The 22,494-nt window shown below is 37.9% G+C and overlaps 2 protein-coding genes across 3 annotated transcripts; one reads left to right on the top strand and one right to left on the bottom strand.

The window, feature by feature from the left end:
- Positions 1–467: 467 nt before the first annotated feature.
- Positions 468–11,954, top strand: LOC136678333 (putative RNA polymerase II subunit B1 CTD phosphatase rpap2). Of its 2 annotated transcripts, none has more exons than XM_066656354.1 (12): positions 468–583; positions 801–846; positions 1,344–1,458; positions 1,864–1,962; positions 2,403–2,468; positions 2,655–2,743; positions 2,874–2,909; positions 3,331–4,219; positions 4,828–4,919; positions 5,554–5,634; positions 6,787–6,855; positions 11,463–11,954. In XM_066656354.1, the coding sequence occupies exons 1-12, from the start codon at positions 532–534 to the stop codon at positions 11,605–11,607; spliced, it is 1,779 nt and encodes a 592-aa protein (XP_066512451.1). In that variant the 5' UTR covers positions 468–531; the 3' UTR covers positions 11,608–11,954. The 2 variants fall into 2 exon arrangements, with proteins under 2 accessions (XP_066512451.1, XP_066512452.1); XM_066656355.1 differs by lacking the exon at positions 468–583 and adding an exon at positions 615–709.
- Positions 11,955–11,960: 6 nt separating this feature from the next.
- Positions 11,961–22,091, bottom strand: LOC136678337 (zinc finger protein Gfi-1-like). Its single transcript, XM_066656358.1, has 8 exons — positions 22,058–22,091; positions 20,975–21,143; positions 18,128–18,300; positions 16,210–16,437; positions 15,671–16,005; positions 15,153–15,290; positions 14,708–14,873; positions 11,961–12,645 (listed from the first exon to the last, which is right to left on the bottom strand). Exons 3-8 carry the CDS (start codon positions 18,237–18,239, stop codon positions 12,467–12,469), a joined length of 1,158 nt encoding a protein of 385 aa, XP_066512455.1. The 5' UTR covers positions 18,240–18,300; positions 20,975–21,143; positions 22,058–22,091; the 3' UTR covers positions 11,961–12,466.
- Between the last annotated feature and the right edge of the window lie 403 nt (positions 22,092–22,494).

Here is a 22,494-nt window from a genome sequence, read left to right as displayed (position 1 = left end):
ATCCGTCGAATATTAAAAAAATTGTATAATGTATTTAATAAACACAGTCACTGAGAGTGGGTTTGGTTTGGAGTGGAATGCGCGGTCCTAAAGAGCTGCAATTTTCCAACATTAGGATTATAATAAAAATGTTAATGATAAAATAAACTAAAAGAAAGTTAACAGATAAGAAAGATAACAGTAAAAACAAAACATAAACAATAGAAATCAAATTAGTCACCATATAGAACTGGCTTGTAACTCAGTCACTCACTCACTCATACATACATACTCTCTCATGCATGATTTGCCTAAAATTCTCCACAAGGTCGTCACTCACGTTTCAGAAAGCACAATAAAGTATGCTTAAAAGAATAATCTATTTTAAATAAAATACTATCACACGTTCCTTCGTCCAAAAGTATCACACTTTTCTATACATGTTTAAAAAAAAAAGTACGTTCTAGAGAATAGTATACTCCCAGTACACTTCTTAGGGGATGAGTTGCGGAATGGGACGCGGTCGGTGCGATTTGTTTTGAAGCAGAAAGCATGGATGCCGGGGAGAGGAAGAAAACTCCCTCCTATAAATCTAAGAAAAAAGGCTAGTTACTGTATTTGTTTATTAAATATTACGACATTTTACTTGAGTAGCAGTATAAACTGAGCCATTTGAACTTGGAGTTGTTCAGCTAGACTACTTACCTCAGCTTTTTCAGACTAAACTCAGGTGACTTGCTGATTTCAGTGTCAGCAGGTCACCTGTACTTTATGTGATGTCTAGTAACTCTGCATTTGATGTATTTTAATGTGTGTTACAGGTGGGAAAGTACCTCAGGTGAGGTCAGCGGCTGAGGAGGCCAAGAGGTCAGACTTCACCTTCACAAACTTGGGTTTTATTAGAGTTATTAATGATTATATAGGAAATGTAGGCAGTTCATATTACTTACTTCTGACGCTATTAATCTATTATTAATTAATATAAAGCCGAATGAAAGGGAGTAATATAAGCTTTATTACTAAGCATATAAAAATAAATAATGACTTTAGCTACACTCAAATATAGTAAATATATTTGTATAAATACCTTTAGAAACGTGTCTAAAACATTTGTACATAAAAGTGTTATCAAACGTATACAGCACTACAGAAATCTTATAAATGCTTGTAACATCAGGAATCTTTAGAATATAAAGGCATTTCTGTGAGAGATGAGGACAGTTCCTAAGACCCAGACTAAGTCTAAAATCAAATTTGGAGATTTTTTGGAGATGATAAGTTTTACTACAATCCCTAACACTTAATTATGCAGAATTCTTGGTGGAATTCCCCTTTAATTGATGTGATTTTTATATATTCTGAAGGAGGGAGGTTTTGAAGGAGGCTCTGAGGGAGAAGTTAGAGCTTGAGCGAAGAGCTTTGCTGGTGGTGGAGAGACTTTTAGATGATGGTGTTACAGAGGACTTTCTGGTTGATTGTGTAAGTGCTACAACTCAATTTATTCACACTCTCCAAGGAAACGTAAATGAGACATGTTTTCCTCTATTAATTCTACATTTGGGATGTACAAAAAGTGATTCAGTGTCATTTGATGTGAGTAGAGAACCAACAACAACACAAATTGTCTTTGTAGCAAATGCACTGAATAGTACCCCCTTTTAGAGAAGTTGCTAAACATGAGTGAGTGAGTGAGAGACTGATGTCTATTAAAGTAACCCAATTCCCTGGTTATGAGTGGTGTCTACAGACATTTACACATGATGTACATGGTGTAATTGCTTCGAAATGAAATATTTTCTGTACTACCATTATTACCCTGATCACTGCAGCAGGTTATTTGTTATACATTTAGTTTCTATACTGAAGTATATTCCTCTGTTTCAGGCTCGACTGATCACACCAGCTAACTATAAAGATGCCGTGGAGGAACGCTCCATAGCTAATATGTGTGGATATCCGGTCTGTCCAAATAAACTGACCAATGTAAGACTCATTTTTCTAATTTAGGATGAGTGAATAGGTTTCAGAATTCTGTTTTGTGTGTATCATTATAGTAGCTCTTGGGAGTCCCACATCACACCACTGGTTTCAGACATCACCTTGTGAATGCAAAGTCACACTGAGCATTATTGTTAGTTTCTCCCAAAAGTATAAGATTTGTGCTCTATATTTTATATATATATATATATATATATATATATATATATATATATATATATATACTAAAAATGGGCATGGTAAACATTGTTTAATGTGGTATATAATGGTAAAATCACAAATACTCATAAGGGTTAACATATGACCTAGGGAGGATTTTGAAGATTTTTATTATCATTATTATTATTATTATTATTATTATTACTATTATTAGACAGTGGCTGTGAGTTGCCATTGTGTATAAAAGCTGGTGTTGTGCTTCTCAGGTTCCTACTCAGCAGTATAAAATCTCCACCAAGACCAACAAAGTGTATGACATCACAGAGCGTAAGGTACTGTTTACAGATGAGAAGAAAAACCCCAGAACATTAATGACTCTTAAGGACTATTTGTTGTGAAGCTCTCCCCTTTTAATGTATACAGACACACATTTTTGACTTTAAGTTTGAGTTAACTGAGAGATTCTGCATTGTGAAATTCCAGATATCTGTTAGGGATGTAATATATTTCTGTTGCAGTGTTTTTGTAGTAATTTCTGCTACAAAGCCTCCAAAACGTTTGAGATACAAATTTCAAAGTCACCACTCTGGCTCAGGAAAGAGGAGAGGTAATAGAATTGCCTTGCCCTTTGTTTATTGACTTAATATATACATATATTTATCTTTAATAAATATACACTCACATTGTTATTAATTGCAACATATAATACACTTTTTTCATATTTGTTTCTTATATAGGCCTCCTGATATTAAGCTGTTGAAAAAGGGAGATGGGTATGTAAACACACGTTTTCTGATTAGATCTGTGTGTTTGTGGTAACTGTCAACCTTCCTTTTTTATTTAAATTTTCATTTATAAACATAACTTGAAATCACCAGATGCCCTTTATTTGGGTTTCATGAACAACTGAATGATCCGTTTAGTTGCTATGATGAAAATATTTAAGTAATATTGTAATATGCTGATAATATTTAACCATGGGCTTTACAAAACGAATCGCTCATTTTATATAAATAAAATGAGCGATACGTTTTGTAAAGCCCATGGTTTATTATTTAATTTCAAAATAAAAAGTAAATTATGTAATCAAATAATTATTCATTAAATATTTATGCATTACTCAAAAACATGTAGTATATTTAATAAATTAGACTAACATTCTCAGATCACATTGTCCTTTGTTCCTGTTTTTAGAGGCAGCTCAGGTTTGGAGGTGGAACTGGCAGAAAAACCAGTGAAAGAGTCAGACATTGAGAATCCTGACCCAGAAGGTATGGAACGTCACAGAGACTTGAGTGGTCCCAGTGACAGCAGCGATGTGGAGCAAGACTTTGTGTCCAGTGTAGTCTCCGGAGAGCGTCCGAAAGCTCGGGTTCACTGGGGAAATCTGCCCAAACGAGAAGAGGAGGGACTACACGAAGAACAGAGCTTTGCAAAGGACACGCGAACCGCACATCCAGATTTAGAAAAAGAAAGCTGTGATGAAACCAGCATAATGTCAGAGGCTTGTCCAGAGCCCATTGAGTCACATAGCTTTACGGATCCAGTGGTAGAAGACACTAGGAAACTTCTGGACCAATGTGCTTTGTCAGAAAAAACCTTGTCATTGGTTACACCACATGGTATAAGCACAAATGCTAGTGATGAGGCAAATTTAAACACAAACCCAAACCCAAACATCTCCCATGTTAGTATGAGCAAGAAGAGTGCAGCTGGACTCAAAAACCTACTGAAGAACCACAAAAAAACTACATTTGAAGCTCCGCCAGTCACTCTCAGTCTTTTAGAAGGCCTCAGGGTCACTCTGATGGACTGGAGGACAGAAGACACCATGAGGTTTCTCTGTGGACCTGAGTACACCACAGCACTCTGTGAGAAAGAAGAGGAGGAAGAGGAGCTGGATGAAGACGATCTGGAGGATGTTGAGACCAGTACAGAGACTCATCCTCAGCCCACTGCAGCAGCTCCGGATTATGAAACTCTGAGGAAAGAGACAGAAATTCTGGACCTCCGAGTGCAGGAATTCTACAAAGGAGTGTGTGTCCTGCCTGAGGAGACTGTCCCAGAAGATACAGGCACAAAGGTCAGTGCTGATGTACATGTACATGTTCAGAGCTTTGTAGAAACTCCTTATAATTAGTGAATTCAGTTTCTTTAAAGTGCACCCATTGTGGACTCAGACCTTCAGCTTGTATAATGTAAAGTAGAGCAGCTGCACATGAGCCTAAATGCCCACTAAGAGCTAGAGGTGTATAGAGCTCTCCATCATTGAGTTGTGGAGCAGTGGGACTGAGTGATGGAGCACCATCCAATACCTTTAATCATTCAACATCCTGACCTTGCTGATGCTCTCATGCATGCCATCAAATCCTTGCAGCAATTTTTCAAATGTAAAACCTTCTAGAGAAGTGGATGTTAATATTACAGAAAGAGAGACACACTCCCTGGTAATACCCATCATTTTAGAAGAGAAGTTGGATGAGCAGGTGTTAACAGAGGCTTTCCAATCATTCGCTGGTAAAATATGCTGATTTACTTCTTTATATATTTAGTTATTTATTTGTACTTTGAAAAATGCAGTAACTTAAACAGTCCTGATGGAGGCACTGTAAGAAGACTTTTAATACAGAAACATACCCCAGAATAATGACATCTTACTTATAACTTGTGGTGTGTGTTATTCATCTCCAGGCCGGTGATAAAGACCCTCCTCTTCCTCCAGTGGACTCTCAAGCTCAGCGTCTCATCCAGAAGCGAATAGTTGTGGAGAAGCTCAGCAGAAGGTTCTTACTCATCACATATCTATCACTTTAATACACCCAGTTTGGAAGAAATGGCTTATCAAAATGGGCACATTTTGTTAGCACTCATTTAAGGGAATTGCAAGTCCACTCTCAGTTCTAAAGCGTCCAGACACTAAGAAAACGATAAAGGTATACGTTTAATTGAGGGCCCACAACATTCAACAGCTTAACCTCTCTCAGTCAAACTGCGGTTAGCAGAAGTGCCTTTTAAATGAGGTAAAATACAGAACATCCAGTCAGAAATAAGCTAATTAGTATACATCAAACATGTACAGCCTGTTTTTTATCATGTAAAATGACTTGCAGCTGATTTTGGTCCAAAAATTCACAAAATGTCAGAAGTGGACACCAGTGGAAAAAGTTAAAAAGTAAAATGCATGGGAAATACATAGGGTACAGGCCCTTTAAAGCTTAAGAACATTAATTAAAGGACCCATATCCATAGCCTTATGAATAAGCTAAACTCTAATAAACCTTAGCTTGACATGTTAGTAATTACGGGTTCTACACCAAAACAAAGGCTGTTGTGTTTGTAGGGATTGTTGTTGTACATGGTATATGCACAGTTTCTTTATATTTATTTGAATGTGAATTTTCTGTGCTGTGTTTGCAGTTTGCAAGACATCGTGGGTCCTCTGCGTTTGAGCATGAGCGAGATTATCAACGATATCAACAGCTTGGTCAGAACTTTCAGGTTAGTGACATATTTCAGTGGCTTCTTAAACTTTACGCCTTTCACTTCAGGTAGATGAACTTTTGAGGAGTTATATCTGTTTAAATAAATAAACAGATTGTAAACCATTTATGAACATATAAAAGTGTAGTCTTGTTTTAAAGTGGTACCCAGCTATTTGTTTAGCAATATTTTCCCATAGAAACAAATAAGGTGCAAATTAGTGCTTAACAAAAATAGTTTTTGGCTATATATATTTGGCAACTATAGCAACTAATGCAAGTCCAGTTCCCTACACTTTGGACAGAAACCCTTTGACTCAGTATGCACGCAGAGTAGAAAGCAATAGAATTACCTTTCCATTTGCTTGTTGGTTTGTACTAAAATGAGCTTTTAGTTTTCCAAGATTTCTTGACTTTAAACGCAATAAAGTGTTCGAGATCAAAGTGAGAAACACTGAAGATTTCCTTTACTTCTTTCAGTGAGAGGCCTGTGTATTCCATTGTAAGGTCAGAATGCAGACTTTTTTTTTATCTCAGAAAGCCATCAGAGGGACTTTTTTAGTTGAAATGTGAGATCATATTAATCTTCACATGTCTCAGATTAGTGATTGGTCCTTGAGGTGTTGGGACAGGAAGTTGTGGTTCACACTTTGTAGAGGATTTACGGTGGCTCCGAAGGGCCACTTCACTCTTAGATTGAAGCTATTTCCAGGAATTCAGGTTCTTTTTTGAGGGGTCACTAAATCTGAGCCTCACACAGTGGGACACATTGCTCGAGTAAACAGTGTCTGGGAGCTTTTATTTTAAAGCTACATATCATTTGTTGTGATGTATATCATCACGGTTACCATTATGGAAGCACGTATTTCAAAAAGCAGGATTTCCTTTCAGCCAGATCACTGTGGAGTTAAAACACAAAATCCAAACCAAATTACATTTTATTTATATAACGCTTTTTATATCTGATGTTGTTGCAAATAAGCTTTCAGAATTGGTATCAGAACGGAGAACAAATATGACATGGTAAAATGCCATATTAACACTTGTTTCCATGTAAAAATAGAAATGATAACGTATAGACATTAAAAAATAATAATAATTATATATATATAACACTATAAAAAAAGTATATAAGTGTATTGTTTAACAGTATTTGTTTGATCTTTTACAGATTCACCAATGTAAACATCATCCACAAGCCTCCTGAATGGACACTGATTGCAGTGGTTCTTTTGTCAGTGTAAGTCTCACACTTTCTAACTTAATATACACATAAGTGCTGACCAAAGTAGGCAGAGCAGCAGGTGAACTACACCTGATAAAATGGACACTGAGTCTAGAAATAAGGTGTGTGTGTTTGTGTGTGTGTGTGTGTGTGTGTGTGTGTGTGTGTGTGTGTGTGTGTGTGTGTTCGAGTTCGCAGTGCAATTTTAAGGACATTTACATTCACAATGAAATTTTACAGTGACATTTTAAGGAATGCTGACCAATCAGAAAAGAGTACATTTACAGATGAGTATATATCAGTCATGAAATCACAGTAGTTGCAACAAATGTTTTAATTCGAAAGACCTTTTCACATTGAGTCTGTTTTTTCAGTCGAGAAAAGGCATGTCAAGTTTTGAAAACTATGGGGATTCAGTTTGGCGTTTAGTTGCAGTGTTTAAAGTAAAGTGATAAATTCATCAGTGTTCAAACTCAATAAGGGGAGAGAAATCAAAAGGAAGAAAAGTGTAGCGTATGGGCCCTTTAATGAAGGACCTCAGTGGACCTCAACCCTCTGTGTGCTGTTTAATGGCTTAGATTATGGCCATGGAGTTGTGTTGTTATCTGATGACTGTCGCTGATAGGGTTTATGGCCGTTTGGTGACTGCTGTGTGACGGCAGTGAAAGTATGCAGTGGACGAGCAGCAGCTGGATGGCAGGACGCCGAAGAAACTGACCGAGGAAATCTGGGAGCATTGTTTTCTCTGCAGGAACACCCAGTCACTAAACCCATTACAGCAGAGTGATTTGTGTGTCTTTGTGTGTGTGGGGGAGACAAAGCAAAAAGCAATTTTCTTTAAAGTTGCATTTTATTCAAAGTATTTGGACTAGCACTGTTCAGTTTCTGTAGTTCTCATTCTGTCAAGGCGTCTTTTTACTTGGTCAGTCACTTTAAATGTCAAGAGGGTTATAAAGGTCTCCAGAAGGGGGATTGTGTTCTGAGCACAGTTCTGGGTCTTAATGAAACCTGTGTTAGCTGCTTTGGTCAAAACCCCATAAGCTCCACAGCCCCTGTCTAAACAGCCCTGTCCAAAATGGCCACTTTCAGTGACTGTTCCTTTAAATGATAATAAGCCACTCTCTTTTCCCACCCTCTTTTTTAGCCATTTTCGCTCTGTTCTCTTTCTACTCCATTCTCGTTTTACTCAGTGCTCTTATTTATCCATGCTCGTGTGTTTAATCTCGTCTTTGTACTCTAACATAAACACAGGTCCAGCGCTGTGATTGGACAGACTCAGACTAGAGGGTGGTGCAATTCTAAAGACTTAACTTTACATCAGAAGCGGAGGAGAATTACAATGGCTTAATTTATCCCATTTTCAGACTTAGGCTGTGCATAGAAAACTGGTTGGTGGTCTTGTTTCACAGTGTGTAGGTTGGTGGAATTCAGATCTCCACATTAATGTGCACAAGAGATTTATTTTAAAACTATTTATCACCTTTTAAGAGCGTTTCCTGTGGAGAACATTTCCTTATTGTCACTTAGAATATCAATATAACATGTCATTAAAGCCAGGCCATTCAAAAGTTTTATACAACTTCATATATATATACAGATGCAGTGCAGGGACACTGCTGGTATGTGTAAATGAATGGGATTATTTAGTGGGTATTTGTAGCAGGGGTGTCTCCGAGCTGCTGTTTGTACTGTGACAGATGGGGTGTGTGTGTATGTGTGTGTGCGCCTCGCAGGAGTTCCGTGCTGCTCCCGTCTGAGTCAATACACTTTTATCTCTGTGTGGATCCGTGATAGAAATGCAACAGCACATGGGAATTACCGCAGCTGACAGTTTCCACCCCCTCTGTCCAAAAAAACAAGACTCTGATTTATCATTTACCCCAGCAGAAAAGTGCTCCTACCCCACTTCTGCTTTAAATACACACACGCACACACACACACACACATGCAAAGACACACACAGCACAAACGGTTTTCACACTTTTTTCTGTTGTTTTTACTGGGTATAGTGCTTTTGCATGCTCCAAAATGTGCTTATTCGCATATGTTAGCTTGACGTGTCAGATTTGCAGAGCTATTTCCTATGTAAGATACAAAAAGTTGCTGAGGCTTTCAGCTTTTCTTTAGCCTGCACTAAGTCTGCTCAGAATTTAGCACTTGTTAATAACATTCACAGTTCTTACATTTGTGTTGTAGTGCACTTTATACCCACTAGGGAACTCGGCTAGTGTAAGGTGCTCCCGTTATTCACACACTTGTGTCTTTATAATCTCCATAGGAATGAATCAAAAGCATGGGAAGTGTTTAGATCCAGATCTAATCATTAAATTAATCTTACATCATCAGTACCTGACATCATTAATGCTTTCATGGCTGAATGCCATCAAATCTTCATAGCAGTGTCCCTACAGTAAGGGTAAAGCCTTAGGGTAAGAGACTGTTAATGCAGCAAAACAAAGCCCTGCATAACCCTTTTTTTTTTCAGAAGAAATAATAGATAAACAAGGGTCCACAAACTTTTGCTCGTATTTTCTAATTTTTTTTCTTTTTATGAAACGAAATCATTTTGCTGAAGAAGGATGTATAAAATAGTTTTTGTAGTATTATTATTATAAGTGATCCCAGACTTCCGAGTTATAGTGTATGCATGTATTACCATTCTACGTCTGATTCCACTTTATCAGAACTAAAGCTTGCACAGTTCCAGTGAGAGATACAAAATTGGTGTTAGTTGCCTGTGAACCAGCATTAAAATAAATATTTGCAGCATTTAGAGAAGGAAAACCACACGAGCGCACGATCAATCTGAATCATTATCTCAGAGACGGAGAAGTGGAGAAAAGTGTCGTGAGAAAAATCTAAAAGCTTCTCGCTCTGCGTCTCAAATCACTTCTGAAACAGCAACGAGGAAGCAGCTGCCTTTAGGCCGTGTCCCAGAATTAAACCTTTCCCTTTAAACAGCCAAACTTTTCAGATGTTAAACACTCACCTTTCACATTTCACTTGCCACTTCATCAGAAACCATTCCATACCCAAACCTAACTATAATTAGGTTGGGGCTGTGTGTCACTGACACTACCTGTTGGGTCTAGAACTACAATTTATGCAACCCTGAATATCAGTCTGTCCCAGTGCATACTGCAGTATACTTGACAAATCTGTGGACTGCTTGTCATGTCTTGGCTGATTTTCAAAGTGTCAGTATGTGAACATATTTAGGGTTTATTAGTGTTATTAGTTTATTAGTGGATATATTATATTTTTGGGAAATGTATATCTTAAAAATGTGCCCTGTACAATATGTTATTTATTCATTCATTATCTGTAACGCTTATCCAGTTCAGGGTCGCGGTGGGTCCAGACCCTACCTGGAATCATTGGGCGCAAGGCGGGAATACACCCTGGAGGGGGCGCCAGTCCTTCACAGGACAACACACACACACACATTCACTCACACCTACAGACACTTTTGCGTCGCCAATCCACCTACCAACATGTGCTTTTGGACTGTGGGAGGAAACCGGAGCACCCGGAGGAAACTCACGCGGACACAGGGAGAACACACCAACTCCTCACAGACAGTCACCCGGAGCGGGAATCGAACCCACAACCTCCAGGTCCCTGGAGCTGTGTGACTGCGACACTACCTGCTGTGCCACCGTGCCGCAATATGTTATTTAGTTTTATAATTTTTACAAGTTTTATAATCTTTCCAGTACCTTAAACTCACCAAATGTAGAGAAACAATGAACTAACATTTTCAAAAACCATTCCACCAGGAGTGTTCAAACTGCTCCACACCACGGTCCACGATGAGGTGAAGTGTTGTGGAAGTAAACAGCTCTTTGTTTCCGATCATGAATTATTTCAGCACTGGTCTCTTAGCCTGATGTTAGCCGTGCAATTAGCCGGATCTGCTTTGTTCAGACGTGATGAATAATGGATAGCGCTGCTGAAACAGTAGAGCATGTGGAAAGCGAGCTGGTCCGTTTTTTTTTTTTTATCCTGAAAGGGAGATGGTGGGATGGATGGATGGATAGATGGTTTATCTACCTCCTGTGTATTGTGGGGTTCTCTTTCAAGTCTGTACCCTGTTCTAGATTTCAGTGTTTACAAAGAGAGCCAGTTTTGTTTCAATAGGCATGACTTATACCATGAAATCTTCAGCTAATCTTAGAGTCCTGAAAAGTCTAAAACTGAAAACTCTAACTAGCCTTGTGAACTCATTTAACCTCATTTAAGGTGGAATAAGTGAAATGGGGCTAAGATTTCCAAATTTGGTGCTATTTAAAAACGAATGGAAAATTTGTAGAAAGCTTTTGTCAAACGTTATCTAGTTCTTTTTCTTATTAATAATGATTTAGTAGCAGTTTATGGTTATGGCTTTTATGGTGCTTGATCTTTTCTGCTCCGTCTGTTCGCTAACAACACAGTGGAGGTGTTTAAGTTGTATTTGTAAGTTGTACTCAATTGTTCTAAAATTATGTCTTACATATAACAGTAAAAAATTTAAAAATTGTTTACGTTTTTTTTATTAAACATGGATATTAAATTTAGAGTAGGGATACTTTTAAAGATCGTCTACCATTGTTCTGATGAAGTTGCCTCTTGTTTGTTTACAGGTTAACAGAAGTGTCTCCATTGTTGAAGGAGTCCATGGACAAGGCATCTTCAGTGGAGTACATCTCTTCTCTGATGAAGGAGCTAAAACTAAAGGATGAAGATCTACAAAGCCTTGTACGTCCCTTTAAACCCAACAGACTTTGAAAAAATGGGCCTTGGTCACACAGAAATAAAGTACATTGCACATCAAACTTTGTTTTTATTTTACATAAGTACCATTTGAAAGCACAGCAGTCTTTTTAAAGTCAGCAAATGTTTCAGGGCAAAGGGTCCATTTTAAATTATTCCTAGAATATGGCACTAAGAATGAGTCAAATTGAATAGTCATTGGTTTGCATTATGCTTATTACTTTATGTCCCTTCATATTTAGCCATGGCTCTAAAATAACAAACATTATGAAACAGATGCTGTTTCAGATTTTAATGGAAACACAGAAAATATTTTGGATAATAATTATTTCTGGAAAAGAATATACTAAAAGAGTGCACATTAGGAACACACCCCAGACAGAGCTCCAGGTCACAGTCACAGGGCATCGACTACTGATGTCATGATTTATTGTGGATCTATTGCAGCTGCACTGTACAGTTATTATACAAACAAAAATTGCTGTGAAATTAAGTTCATGCCAAAACCCTGTAAACACTGTAGCTTATTTTGTACACTTGAATCCAAATGCATTTCATAGAAAAGATTCTTGTTTAAACTTGGAAAGAAACATGTCTCTAATCTCAAATATGTTCAAATAATGACTTACAACAATGGATTTTTAGGAGTTTATTTTTGTATTTGCTCTATTTAAAAACTTTATAATAAGAATATGGATCTGGGAGAAACATGACATTTTCAAACCAAACATAAATAAGATTAAGGTCACAAAGTCTTTCTGAAGTCTCACTGATGACGAGACGTAGGAGAATTTCCTGATATATCTGATATAATTTATCTCCAGATAATTCCTCTAGATCCAGATAGTGTTTTGTGTGTAAAGTGAGCGTGTGTTTATTTGATGCCATGCTGAGCCTCTCTGTGTCTTCTCAGATCCACTTTTCTCTGGAAGCCTTTAGAGCACAGATCACAGCCGAACGGCTTAAAGCCTGTGTGTTTACGGCTGTGTGTGATGAGGTTGGAGCTTTGACTGAACGCTTTTCCACACACCTGGCATTTATGGGGCTTTTCACCTGGAATTACAAGAACAAAACATACTCAGATACACAATGAAATGCAAATAATTTAATAAATACATACTCATAGATGCACTCTAAAGATGATTTATCAGTCAAATTGTTTATCTTGATAGAATGCCTGTGTGGTGATGTTTAAAATAGAAGACATGTCATATGTGAAATCAGTGGTCAGTGACCTGGTTTTTAAACTTTAGCGTTCTTCAGACACCCAGAGGTTCTTATATCACAAACATACAGTACCAATCTCATCAACTTGCAGGCAGGACATATGACCTGCATGTGAGCGGTGGAGGAGTGGGAGGAAGCAGTCGTCCAGCGGCATATTCATAGATCTGTGCAAACTGAATTGAGGTGAAGGTGTAGAATTACATCTAAGACCCTGTTAAGGATTTTTTTGTCTCGTAAATAATGTGTACATCTGTAACTCTCAACAGAGAGGTGTTTTTAGGGGTTTAATTAGTGCCAGCGAGGGGACTTTAATCAACATGTCAGTTGATTGCATTAAACGCTCCTATCTTACCATTTCTGTGAGGTCTAATAATAATGTTTGTGTAGTAAAACAATGTTTTTTGGGTTTTTTGGAAAGTATTTACTTACTACAACAAACATCAGAAACTGAGTTGGATTTGATTATCCAATGATAGGGACATTTTAAATGTGGACCTTCCACAAATTCGTTAGTGGAAGTAACTATATAGTCTTACATAAAAGTAGCAGGAAGTAACTATATAGTCTTTGTCTAATAAACATAACTAATATTTTCTCCAAGAAAATAGTTTATTATTGTTTATATAGAATTAATAAGCTCTAATATATGTCAAAAGCAATGGTGCCATATTCAGCATAGGTGTTCATGTTTAACTGGGTACAAGGCATTGAAAATAAATGTTCTATAACTGAACAGTTTTGATTCTGTCCCATAAATTTATAAAAACATGTGACTACCTCATGAAATGCACTTTCCTACTTGAAATATAGTGTAAGACTGTTACAGTGAAACCTGATAAAGAAGTGAAACTCAAATGATCTCTCCCAGGAGAGTATAAAAGCAACACACTTGTTAAGAACCTGTTGATGTGTTTTTAAGACATTTAAACTTTTATATTCATAAGGAAAATCCCAATGAAACTACCCCACAGTTTACTTTACAAGAATCGGGGACTAAGAAGTTGCTAGCCACTTGAGTAACATGTTTGTGACTTTCATATGGACTCTCTCACATTCTACTATAAAAGTCATGTATTTTACACAAGAAAAACTGAAAAACTACTATTCTGGAGTTGGATCCCTGATTAATGGTGACCTCACAGAAAAGAGAATCAATCAATCGATCAATCTACCCAGCACATATCTGGGTCCCACTTGGGTTGAACATCCACATGGCTCTGGTAGGACTGGTACCAGAGCCAGGGCCTATATCAGATAAATGTGGCTAGCCCAGTTACATCTGGAACCCACATGAACTCATGGGTCTACAGTTAACTGATCATGGTCCCATTATTGAAAAGCACTTTGTTCAGTTGGTTTCTGCAGTGGGCGTTAGTGACTAAATATTTCAGAAAATAATAAAAGAGAAGTTAGCAACACTGCTAGTGAGTAATGTTATGTTAATATCTTGTGTAAGCTGGGAGGTGAGGCCACCTCTGACTCAGTTATTAAACCCTGCTGTCTGTGAGTGGCTTGAAATGTATTTGTGTGAATTAACTTTTTCCAGGACAGGTCTAAATAATTATAAAAGAAACTTATTTATATCAATATTTCAATTTGATTGAGTGCAGTTTGCAAATTAGCAAGAGCTGTCATTTTGATTACAGACTACATTTTTTTACACCGTCTTCAGTATTAAGTGATTAAATGTTGGACCAATTAGACTCAATCAAGGACCTGTGTCCTGTGAAATCACAAATACAACTAAATGGCTCTCCATCATTCTGGTTCAAAACAGAAGCTGGCCAGAGCTCTGGCCCAAATTTTACAGTTCACTGCTCTCCATTTTTCCCACTCTACTACCAACACACGATAAACTCACAAAATGTATTTTGGAGTGTGTTATTACCTGTGTGTATAAACGTGTGTTTCTTCATGTCTGATTTCTGGTGGAACCTCTTGCCGCAGTATGGACAGGCGAACGGCCGAGTGTCAGAGTGGATCAGAACATGTGTGGACAGAGTGGACGATCTCTTAAAGCTTTTCCCACAGATTTTGCAGCTGAAAATCCTCTCCTGTTAAAATGAATAAAATACAAGTTTTAGAATAAAAACACATTTATGTTAAACCCTCAGTGATGGCCCTCCATCTTCCTCAGCAAAATGCAAGCTAGTGCAGTCATGTTTTAACGGACATAACTGAATTAGGCTGTTAATGTTCTCCTGCAAGCATGGTGAGTTGTAGACCTTGCTAACTGTTGCAAATGATGAAGACAAAAAAAAAAAACTAAACTCCAAATTGCATACAATAAATACATTCTTATACATTTAATTGACTACAGAAAGAATTGATACCTGTGAGTGGACAGCTCTGTGTTGTTCCAGACTGACTGCATGTCCGAAGGTTTTTCCACATGTTTCACACGCAAAGGGTCTCAAGCCACTGTGAGACCGGCGCACATGAACCTCCAAACCGTGAGGAGTGGAAAACACCTGCACAACAATTTACCACCAACAGTGAAAATCACCTACACCTCTGTCACATTCCTACTGATTAATCATTCATTTCCTTTTTTATATATATCTTTCCACAATCTAGAGATTTAACTTTCAATATGTACTTTTGCAAATGCAGTAAAAATGTATATGGGATGATTGAATCACCAAGCTAATTATTCAGTTATTAATCACCATTCTTATTATTCAATTAATAATCCCCAGGCTCATTATTCAATTATTAATCTCCATTTACTAATCCTGAGGCAAACAATGATAATAAAAACTTGAAACCTTTAACTAATGGCTGATGTAATCATGGCAAGACTATTCATGGATACCGTATAAAAACGGATTAAATATTTCAAGAGCGTTACCTTCATGCACTTGACACATTTGTAAGAGCCATTCAGCTGAAGTCGAGTGTACAGAAGGTCCGGCTGTGGTTCTGACTCAGTGTAATATCCTCCAGTGCGATTGTCCAGTAGGCCTTGGCTCAGGGTATTGTATTTGTGGCAGTATCCACTCCTGGTGACCTGTTCAGTGGACAGAGCCTCGGTTTTCCTCCCTGAGCTGCTGTAAATGTCCACAGGAACCCGGTGAAAAGGCTGAATGAAGTGTCTGAGTTCAGATCTGGCCCAAGCACATGGACGGTAGGACATATCAAAGGGTTGGATGTCATCTGGCGATGATACAGCACATTCTTCCACATCTGTTCAAAGAAGATTGCCTGTGTTACTTCTAATGCTCTACACGTATCTGCTCTCCATTTCCTCTATACACTCTATTACCAAGCCCAATGCAAAGCATCAGCTACGGCAGTATAAAGCCCCCCAGCACTGGGCTGTGGAGTCATAGAAACATGGAGTGGGAAAGTAAATCTTGGTCTTGACTGACAGGACGTAAATATTTGCACCTGGAGAAGCAGCAGGAGACTCAGGGTCCAAAGGTCGATCACACACACTGTCCCCACAGCTGAGAGATCTCCACGACTCGTCGAGGTCTGAGGGTCGGTCACACACACTCCCTCCACAGCTGAGAGGGGATTGCCGAATGCCATTCTCCGCTGTGTGGACAGCGCTGCCCTCAGGAGAACGCCTGCCTCCATCCTCTTCACACTGGGAGACATTCCCAGCTTGGAGTTCTGCAGATATAACCAGGAGCAGGTCATTTGATAGCTTCTTTAGAGATCTCTATGTGTATTTCTTAGGTCTGTTCAGTCTGAGTAAAATCTGGTATCTCCAAAATGGTAAAATCAGAAGGTATATATATATATACTTGCAATTATATGAGCTTACAAAGGAGCTATGTAGTCCTATGAATCAGCATTTAAAAGGATAGTATTAATACAAGACGTGAAAGGCTGGATGTTGCGTAATTTCCTCCTCCTAAACAGCAACAAAACAGAGGTCCTGCTTTTGGGTCCAAAAGTGACAAGAAATAAATTATCAGACTTAATTTTAAATCTAGCTAACTTTCCAGTTAAACCTGGTTCAGCAGCAAAAAATCTTGGTGTCATAATTGACCCGGATTTATCATTTGATCAACACATAGGTAGTATCACTAGGACAGCTTTTTTACATCTTCGCAATATTGCTAAGATTAGAAATGCCTTATCCCTCCAGGACGCAGAAACATTAGTACATGCCTTTATTACTTCAAGGCTTGACTACTGTAACGCACTACTGTCAGGATGCACCAGCAGCAATTTAAGAAAACTTCAACTAGTTCAAAATGCTGCAGCTAGGGTCCTCACTAAAACTAGAAAATTTGAACATATCAGCCCAGTTTTATCATCACTTCATTGGCTGCCTGTTAAATTCCGCATTGACTACAAAATTTTGTTATTAACATATAAAGCCCTACATGGGCTTGCTCCTGAATATCTTCAAGATACAATTTCCTATTATGAGCCCCCACGTTCACTCAGATCACAGAATACTGGATTTTTAAATGTTCCCAGAATTCAGAAGGCCTCAGCTGGGGGAAGAGCCTTTTCTTATAAAGCCCCCCAACTCTGGAATGATCTTCCAGAAAATGTTCGGGACTCAGACACAGTCGCAATCTTCAAATGTAGGCTAAAAACTCATTTGTTTAGTTTATCATTTGGTAGCTAATGCTCCCCCATAGATAAAGGCGGCAGATCCGGGGGGTCCATGGACACAGGGAATTATAGTAAACTGAGATGCTGGTGCTGTCGTCCCGCCGTTTCTCGCGATCACTCAGGTTTGTTGACGGTGGAGCGGAGGGATGCCAGTGTTTCAGGATGCTCCCGTGTCTGTGTGTCCTCCTGGTTCTCTCCTTTTAGTTAATGCTGTCATAGTCAGATCTGCCGGAGTCATTAGCCACACTCTGGAAATTTTCATATTTTCTACTTTACAAACACAAAACAGTTCAAAACTAATTCCATCCCTTTACATCTTTCCGAGTAAACGACTGCCCACCTGTCTGTCTGGACACTGATGGATGACTGTCGAGATCCTCCTCCACGCTTCAGACCAGCTGCCCACGCTCCAGCAACCACCAAGTGCCTTGAAGCTGTCCCTACACTGAAGTTCTCATGGACTACTAACTATCATCACCAGTAGATTGACCAGAGGAGGATGGGTCACCCCTTGTGAGCCTTGGTTCCTCCCAAGGTTTCTTCCTCAGCTGGGGGAGTTTTTCCTTGCCACTGTCGCCCCTGGCTTGCTCACTTGAGGGTTTTACATTTGTCTTTACATTTCATGTCAAATCTTGTCTTACTGGAATTCTGTGAAGCTGCTTTGTGACAACATCAGTTGTGAAAAGCGCTATATAAATAAATTTGATTTGATTTGATTTGAATACAGTACCTGCGCAGGTGTATGTTAGCAGTGTATGGAGTTGGATGCAATCATCCTCCAGGCTGCGAGGCTGGTGGTAACTATGTGCTCGTTTACTCTTCACCAAAAACGACCTTGGCATGGTGGTCACTCCCAGGGTCAAATGTCACAAACCAGAGGCCTTTGAGAGCTGGGTTTATGGTCTGGGGAGATTGAAATAAATCAATAAATCGTTAAAATAATAACAATAAAAAAAAAACGTGGGATGGTAAGAAGCAGAAAATGTAACCAGCTGCTAAGATTCAACTTTGGAGGTGAACGTTCTTTGGACTAAAAGCATGTCTCCTGAAAATAAAGATAGCTGTGATAAAGAATAAGATGTGAATAAAAGGTAGATATCTTTTATACAGTAAATAAACACTGATCCATGGATCCAAGGAAGAACAACGGGTGGACCAGCAAAAGTGTCATTGGTGCCCAATGTTTTTTCATGCGTGTGGAAGTGACAGGGTCAGCATGGGCACTAGGCCTCATACGCAGCAAGCGGTTATGTACTGTGTTCTGAAACATATCACTGGTTTCACTAGTTGTTCTTCCATTGGACCAGTTTTGTTTAGTGCTAACCGCTGCATACTGAGAACACCCCACAAGACCTGCTGTTCTGGAGACACTGGCCAAAACATTATAATCATCACAGTTTGGCAGTAATCAAAGTGGCTCAGATCCTTTCGTTCACCCATTTCTCCAGTTTCTAATATTGACATCAAGAACCGACCTGTTAGTAGTTTCTCACTAAAGTGTATGAGTTAAGGCTGTAGACATTTCATAAAGCATGCAGTTTGAATGTAAAAGGACTGCGTGATTTAATACACCAGCTCCATCGAACCTGAAGCCCTGGGTTTCATTAGTATCCAGACAGATGTGGATCTGGTGAAGGCTGAAATAAAAGTCCCCTGAGCTCACACTGGTTTGTAGTTTCTGTCTAGTAACTTATCCCAGAGAAAGAGTATCGCCTTCACATCAATGATGCAGACACACGTCCAACACTGCACGCAACAGCCTGCGAGCGAAGCTGTCCAGATAATTGTTTCTCATTGTACGCAGGTCAAGAAAAAATATGTGCTTTTAACAGCATTAATACACATCAAAAACCTACATTAAATGAACAATAAATACTAATGATCATAATTATCATAAATGTCGTACTGTACAAAATATTTCTAGTTTTAGAAAATGTGTGACTCCTTATAATCGCACAAGGCCTGGTGTCGCAGCAAAATTCTCCCTATTAGATATACAGTGTCATTTAAAAAAATAAATAAACAAAACATCCTGTTTCAGAGCTGATCACATCCACGGCTGTGGATGTGGATGTTTCCACTGCCACAACAACAACTCAGGAGTGTGGATCTGAAAGGACATGGAGCTGCTCGCAATTACAAAAGTGAAAAGTCACAAAGGAAGAATCAAACTAAGAATCTGTTGGTATTTCTCAGAAGAGTTCATTGACTGTTGGCATTTCTCAAAACAGACGTCAACATCAATGAATAGTTTTACAGAAAATTGACTTCCAGAAAATTCCAATCAACTGTTTGATTTGAAATCAGATACATGAGATGTATAAATAATTTAAAAGCCAGAGATTCAGTTAAATAACATATACATAACTGTGTATAATGTTTATGAGGTTGGCCTAATGAGGTGGTTTTAACCAGACCTCCATAAAATCATTGCCTCCGAGCTCAAGGTCTGACAGAGAGACAGAATGGATTTGAATCAATGTGGGAAAAAGTGGAGGACAGCAGCTGTGAAGTGGGGCTTACACAGTAGCTCAGAAAACACACTGTAAACTCTACATGGTTCAGTTCACAGACTCTAGAATGGACCTGCAATGTTTTGGAATAGTATAAAATACAGTGAGTAGAGATGTTAGCATGATAAAAACACTGTAATTACTAAATCTGTAAAATAATGCACAGCAAGAGTGAAGATTTAAAAGTAAGTCATGAATTACATATAAAAAAAATGCTGTTACATATTGTACACGTGAAAAAATAAACACAGTAATATAAATAATATAATAATATAGCCGCGTTTGGAGTAATATATTCAGTATAAATAATCATTTTAGTATGACATTAAGGTATAAATAAAACAATGTAGTACAAGTACAGATAAACACAGTAGTACTACTTTCAGTATAGATATAAAACACTATAATACTGCATTAACATTTTATACAATACTATTTTATAAATAAAATAACATTTTAGGAGTAATTTCTGAAAGAGTAAAACACAGTAAGAGTAACATCTGAAAGTACAAAACTCTAAGTATTAATTACATGTGAATAAAACATGGTTTACACGTTTACATTTTTACGGAAAGAACACTTTATGAATGATTTCTGAAAGAATAAAACAGTCATTGTGAAGCTGCAAGAATAAAACTCTGCACTACTGAATATTTTATTATTATTACTTTTACTAATAGTAAAAGTAATAGCAGCCAATAAACACCTTTTACTGAAGCTGGAGACTTTGCCGAAGAGCTGCTTTTAAAGACATCTGTCTAAATGCAACAAAGTATAAGAATCCTTCAAAGCCTTGAATTCTACCTGTTTCATGCCAAAATATTTGACCTCTCTTTGACATTCAAATACATCGCTTGTAAAAGGCAGACACAAGAATTACAAACTACAGACCCAGTGTCAGTGATCTCTCTCTCACTCTCTCTGTCAAACGACATCACAAACTTCAGATCAAACAAAAACAGTAAATAAATAAGTGGATCAAATCCCAAAGTAGTGGAAGAAGCCACTGTTAACACAGAAGTTTAATCACATAAGAAAAGTTTTATGAAGTATAGTGTACAGACCTGTTGCTCTCTCTCTCTCTGTGCTCTGCCTCAGTGCCGCTCACTCTGAAAGTGTAACAGCAGTGAAGCCGCTCTCTTTAAATAACAGCGTCCACTTCCTGCAGGTGAACAGCAGCCCCCCTCAGAGTGGAGCAGGACAAACCAGGACATCACACAGGTAAACCCTGACCTAGAGCACCCAGCGGATCATTAACAGTATAAAAATATGACTTTCATACTCTAACGTAAAGAAAATATTTTCATAAACTTAGTCTTTGGTCCGAGAACATGTGTGGACCATATTCCAGAGACATTGTCTTTAAAAGGGCAATCATTCATTTTCACCAATGAAAAAAGCACATAAAATGAATGAAAACTATTACTGATTAATGACCTTACAATTTTCTATAAAGTGCAGCTCACCAGAAATAAAGAACCAAACTGCTTTATTATTATTATTATTATTATTATTATTTTGTCAGTCAATAAACCAGTTTATGCTCCTAACAGTGGGTACCCCACATGGGGCAGCCATATTAAAAGACAAAACAAAACAACTGTACAGCATCTCTAATATGTCCAGGTCACTAGGTGTCAGTATTATGGCAGTTTCACAATGTGAATCAAAAGGAGAAAATGATCGCTAACATTAATTCAGCTTTGTTCTTGTTTAATTTTTTAAAAATATATTTATAATTAATCATATATTCTCAACACAGTGAAATAAATCTTAATATCTGTCAAAAAACATGATGATACACTTTTGTTATTATTCTGATACTATACACTATTTATTTGAAGGCCCCACACCCCACCCACCCCATGTAAATGCAGTGTTTCACTTTGTTAGCGTGTGGTTAAGTGTTGTTAGATACATATGGTGTATAGTCTTTGTTAGCATGTGTGTTTATTTTTGTTTATTCCTTGTTTAGTGTGTGTGTTGGTGTTTAGCCTTGTTTCTGCGCATGTTTGTGTGTGTGAGCGAGGGGGGGGGGGGTGTTTAGTGTTTTTGGCTTGTATGTTGTGTTTTGTTAGCATGTTGTTAGCATGTGTGTACATTTAAGCCACTTTAAAAGCATTTAGCTTGAAAATAAGTCTACTCACCCTGAACATAGAGCTACAAGCTTAATTGGTGATTAATTGATGATTTGAGGGGATCTCAAAGATTTACTGTAACATTTCGTATGGTATAAATATTATATATAACATTATATAGATATAAATTTTTTATAGTTTATATGACGACAATAACATGCTACAAAACAATGGAATGTGATTTTACTCCTATATAAGTCATATAGAGTCATAATCCTAAAAAATATGGTGTTGTTTTAAAATCTGATCTTGATTCTCTGAAATAAAAAGTGGCATAGATATCCATGTCCTCTTGAATGTTTATAGATTTCAAGACTTATTCTGATCTAAATCAGATCAGGATTTTCGCCTATGTGAGCACATGTGATTATATATAATTATTCTTCCAGAAATAAACACAGCAGCACACTGACGACACAAAGAGTTATGTTTAGCCCACTCCTTAC

The sequence above is a fragment of the Hoplias malabaricus genome, chromosome Y (genome assembly GCF_029633855.1).
Source record: "Hoplias malabaricus isolate fHopMal1 chromosome Y, fHopMal1.hap1, whole genome shotgun sequence".
NCBI classification, from domain to species: domain Eukaryota; kingdom Metazoa; phylum Chordata; class Actinopteri; order Characiformes; family Erythrinidae; genus Hoplias; species Hoplias malabaricus.
This window is presented reverse-complemented; position numbering and strand designations above follow the sequence as displayed.

Bases quoted from the DNA above. Each gene is read 5' to 3' on its own strand.
- LOC136678333 (XM_066656354.1), top strand. From the start codon at position 532: ATGGATGCCGGGGAGAGGAAGAAAACTCCCTCCTATAAATCTAAGAAA. The intron at 1,459-1,863 runs GTAAGTGCTACA...CCTCTGTTTCAG, and splicing joins AGGACTTTCTGGTTGATTGT to GCTCGACTGATCACACCAGC. The intron at 5,635-6,786 runs GTTAGTGACATA...GATCTTTTACAG, and splicing joins AGCTTGGTCAGAACTTTCAG to ATTCACCAATGTAAACATCA.
- LOC136678337 (XM_066656358.1), bottom strand. From the start codon at position 18,239: ATGCCAAGGTCGTTTTTGGTGAAGAGTAAACGAGCACATAGTTACCAC. The intron at 16,006-16,209 runs GTGCAAATATTT...TTCTTTGAACAG, and splicing joins GTCTCCTGCTGCTTCTCCAG to ATGTGGAAGAATGTGCTGTA. The intron at 12,646-14,707 runs GTAATAACACAC...TTGTAATTCCAG, and splicing joins ACACACGTTTATACACACAG to GTGAAAAGCCCCATAAATGC.